Here is a 2787-nt window from a genome sequence, read left to right on the forward strand (position 1 = left end):
ACTCATGAATATCTGTGTGAATTTCATATCATGTATGAGATCATAAGATCAACTGAAATCAGAATCATACTATAATAATCTAAGATAGTAAAATTTGAACTTCAATTTGAACTTCTTGTAAACTAAGAGAGTAATGATAAATTCATATGCACTTACTTGTAAAGTCACTGAATTATGTTAAAAGCATATATATTCACCATCTCATAGAAATTCATGTCAAAAATATTAAAATTTATCTCATAATAACAATCATATAAGTGAAAACATGAGTAAAGGTAAATTCTTGTTCTAATAGAGTTTTTAATCATATGATAATATCATATTTAAAAAATCTGAAAATTGGGTACGAAACCTAATTAAAACCTCTTAAATTTAATTATAAAAGCAAATTTTTTTGGGCACAAGGATGAAAAGTTATCCTCGCTCAAACCTCACATACCTGAATTTCTTAATTTCTTGATTTCTTAAAGGAGAACATAAATTTGGATCCTTGGAACTTGAACTTTAAGAAAAAACCCTAAGTTTTTATCTTGAGAGTAGAGAGGAGAATGAAATTTTGAAACTTACTTTGAATAGGAAAAATGGTGCATATTGGAGGTTTTAATACATGGAAGAGGAGTTTGATGGAAAAAGAAGACAAAATTACCCCTACTAATGGACTTGTCTATTCAGAAGGGTAGAAACAGAACGGCTAGGGAGGACTGACCCAGAATTAAGTGAGGTGTATTGATGCTAGTTAGTGCACTCAAAATAGGGGAAAGGTAAGGAGTATGGAGGTGTGGAAGTGTAGGGGATATGGATATTATGTGGGATAGGGCTGCCAGCTGTATTATGAAGACTGCTAGAGAAGTGTTGGATGTTTTAAGGGGTCGAGCAGGCCATCATAAAGGGGACTGGTGGTCGAATAAAGAAGTGAAGAGGAAAGTGGAGACCAAGAAGGAGGCATACATTAGGATGAGTGAGAGTAAAAACAAAGAGGAAAAGCAAGTGAATAGGGAGATTTACAAAGTAGCATGGAATGAGGCTAAGTTAGCATTTATGGGTGCTAAGTCAACAGTATTTGAGAGCTTGTATGTGGGTTTAGAAGAGAAAAGTGGGGAAAAGAGGTTGTTTAGGTTGGATAAGGCTAGGGAGCAGAAGGTTTATGACCTCGACCAAGTTAAGTACATTAAGAAAGAGGATGGTAGTATTTTAGTGGAGGATGCTCATATTAAGATGACATGGCAGGAGTACTTTTATAGCCTTTTAAATAAGGAGAGGGACAAAGGTTTTGATTTTTGGGAGCTAGAGCACTTAGACGAGGGCTGTGATTTTAGTTATTGTAGGCATTTTAAGGTTGAAGATGTCAAAGAGGTTATTCGTAGAATGCAGAGGGTTAGGGCAACAGGGGGTTGATGAGATATTGGTAGATTTTTGGAAGTATGCTGGTGGGGTTAGTTTAAGGTGGTTGACTGATTTGTTTAACAACACTTTCAAGACTGTGAGAATGCCTTATGCTTGGTAATAGAGTGCGTTGATCCCATTGTATAAAAATAAGAGTCACATTTAGAGCTGCAACAACTATAGGGGTATTAAGCTATTGAGTCATACTAAGAAGATTTGGGAGAGGTTGGTTGAGAGGAGATTAAGAAGGCTCATGTCCGTATTAGAGAATCAGTTTGGTTTTATGCCTGGCCACTCGATGATAGAGGTAATCCAGTTGCTGAGGATACTGGTGAAGCAATATAGAGAAAGGAAGAGGGATTTACTCATGGTGTTTATCGACCTAGAAAAAGCATATGATAAAGTCCTAAGGAAGGTTCTGTGGAGATGCTTAGAGGTAAGAGGGTTCCAGTGGCATACATCTGAGCTATTAAGGACATGTTAAATAGAGGAAAAACCCAGGTAAGGATGGCGGGAGAAAACTCTGAGCATTTTTCAGTTAAGACAGGGTTGCATTCGGGTTCGATCCTTAGTCCCTTCCTATTTGCATTAGTGATAGATATGTTGACATAGAGTATTCACGGTGATGTGCCTTGGTGTATGTTATTTATAGATGATGTAGTACTGATTGATGAGATATGGAGGGGTGTGAATTACAAATTGGAGGTTTGGAAGCAAACCCTTGAGCATAAGGGGTTTAGGTTTAGTAGGTCTAAAATAAAGTATTTGAATGTAAGTTTAGTGACTTTATACAAGAGGAAGAAGCGGTGGTAAGGTTAGGCACCCAGGAGGTTTATATGAGGGATAGTTTTAAGTATCTTGGGTTAACGATTCAGGGGAATGGAGAGATTGATGAGGATATTTCTAAGCGTATTGAAACAGGTTGGATGAAGTGGAGGCTCGCCTAGAGAGTGTTATATGATAAGAAGGTGCCTCTTAATCTTAAAAGCAGATTTTATAGAGTGGTTGTCCATCTGACCATGTTGTATGGATTGAAGTGTTGGCCAGTCAAGCATTCTCATATCTAAAAATTGAAGGTGGTGGAAATGATAATATTTCGTTGGATGTGTGGGCTTACTATAGGGGACAAAGTTAAAAATAAATATATCTGGGAGAAGGTGGGTGTGGCTTCGGTGGAAGACAAGATAAGAGAAGAAAGGATGAGATGGTTTGGGCATGTAATGAAGAGGGCCGCAGATGCCCTAGTGCATATATGTGAAAGGCTAGCTTTGGATGGCTTCAGGAGGACTAGAGGTAGGCCGAATAAATACTATAGGGATGTTATTGATTAGGCATGATATGGAGTAGCTTTAGTTTACTGAGGACATGACCCTAGATAAGAAGGTATAGTGGTCGAAGATAAAG

The 2787-nt window shown here is 37.6% G+C and overlaps 1 protein-coding gene across 1 annotated transcript; it reads left to right on the forward strand.

Moving 5' to 3' along the window:
- Positions 1 to 795: 795 nt before the first annotated feature.
- LOC107849170 lies at positions 796 to 1395 on the forward strand. The gene has a single exon (XM_016693812.1). The coding sequence runs from the start codon at positions 796 to 798 to the stop codon at positions 1393 to 1395; it is 600 nt and encodes a 199-aa protein (XP_016549298.1).
- The last annotated feature ends 1392 nt before the right edge of the window (positions 1396 to 2787 follow it).

This window comes from Capsicum annuum, chromosome 12 (assembly GCF_002878395.1).
Source record: "Capsicum annuum cultivar UCD-10X-F1 chromosome 12, UCD10Xv1.1, whole genome shotgun sequence".
NCBI classification, from domain to species: domain Eukaryota; kingdom Viridiplantae; phylum Streptophyta; class Magnoliopsida; order Solanales; family Solanaceae; genus Capsicum; species Capsicum annuum.

Coding starts and splice junctions, on each gene's coding strand:
- LOC107849170 (XM_016693812.1), top strand. CDS start 796: ATGGATATTATGTGGGATAGGGCTGCCAGCTGTATTATGAAGACTGCT.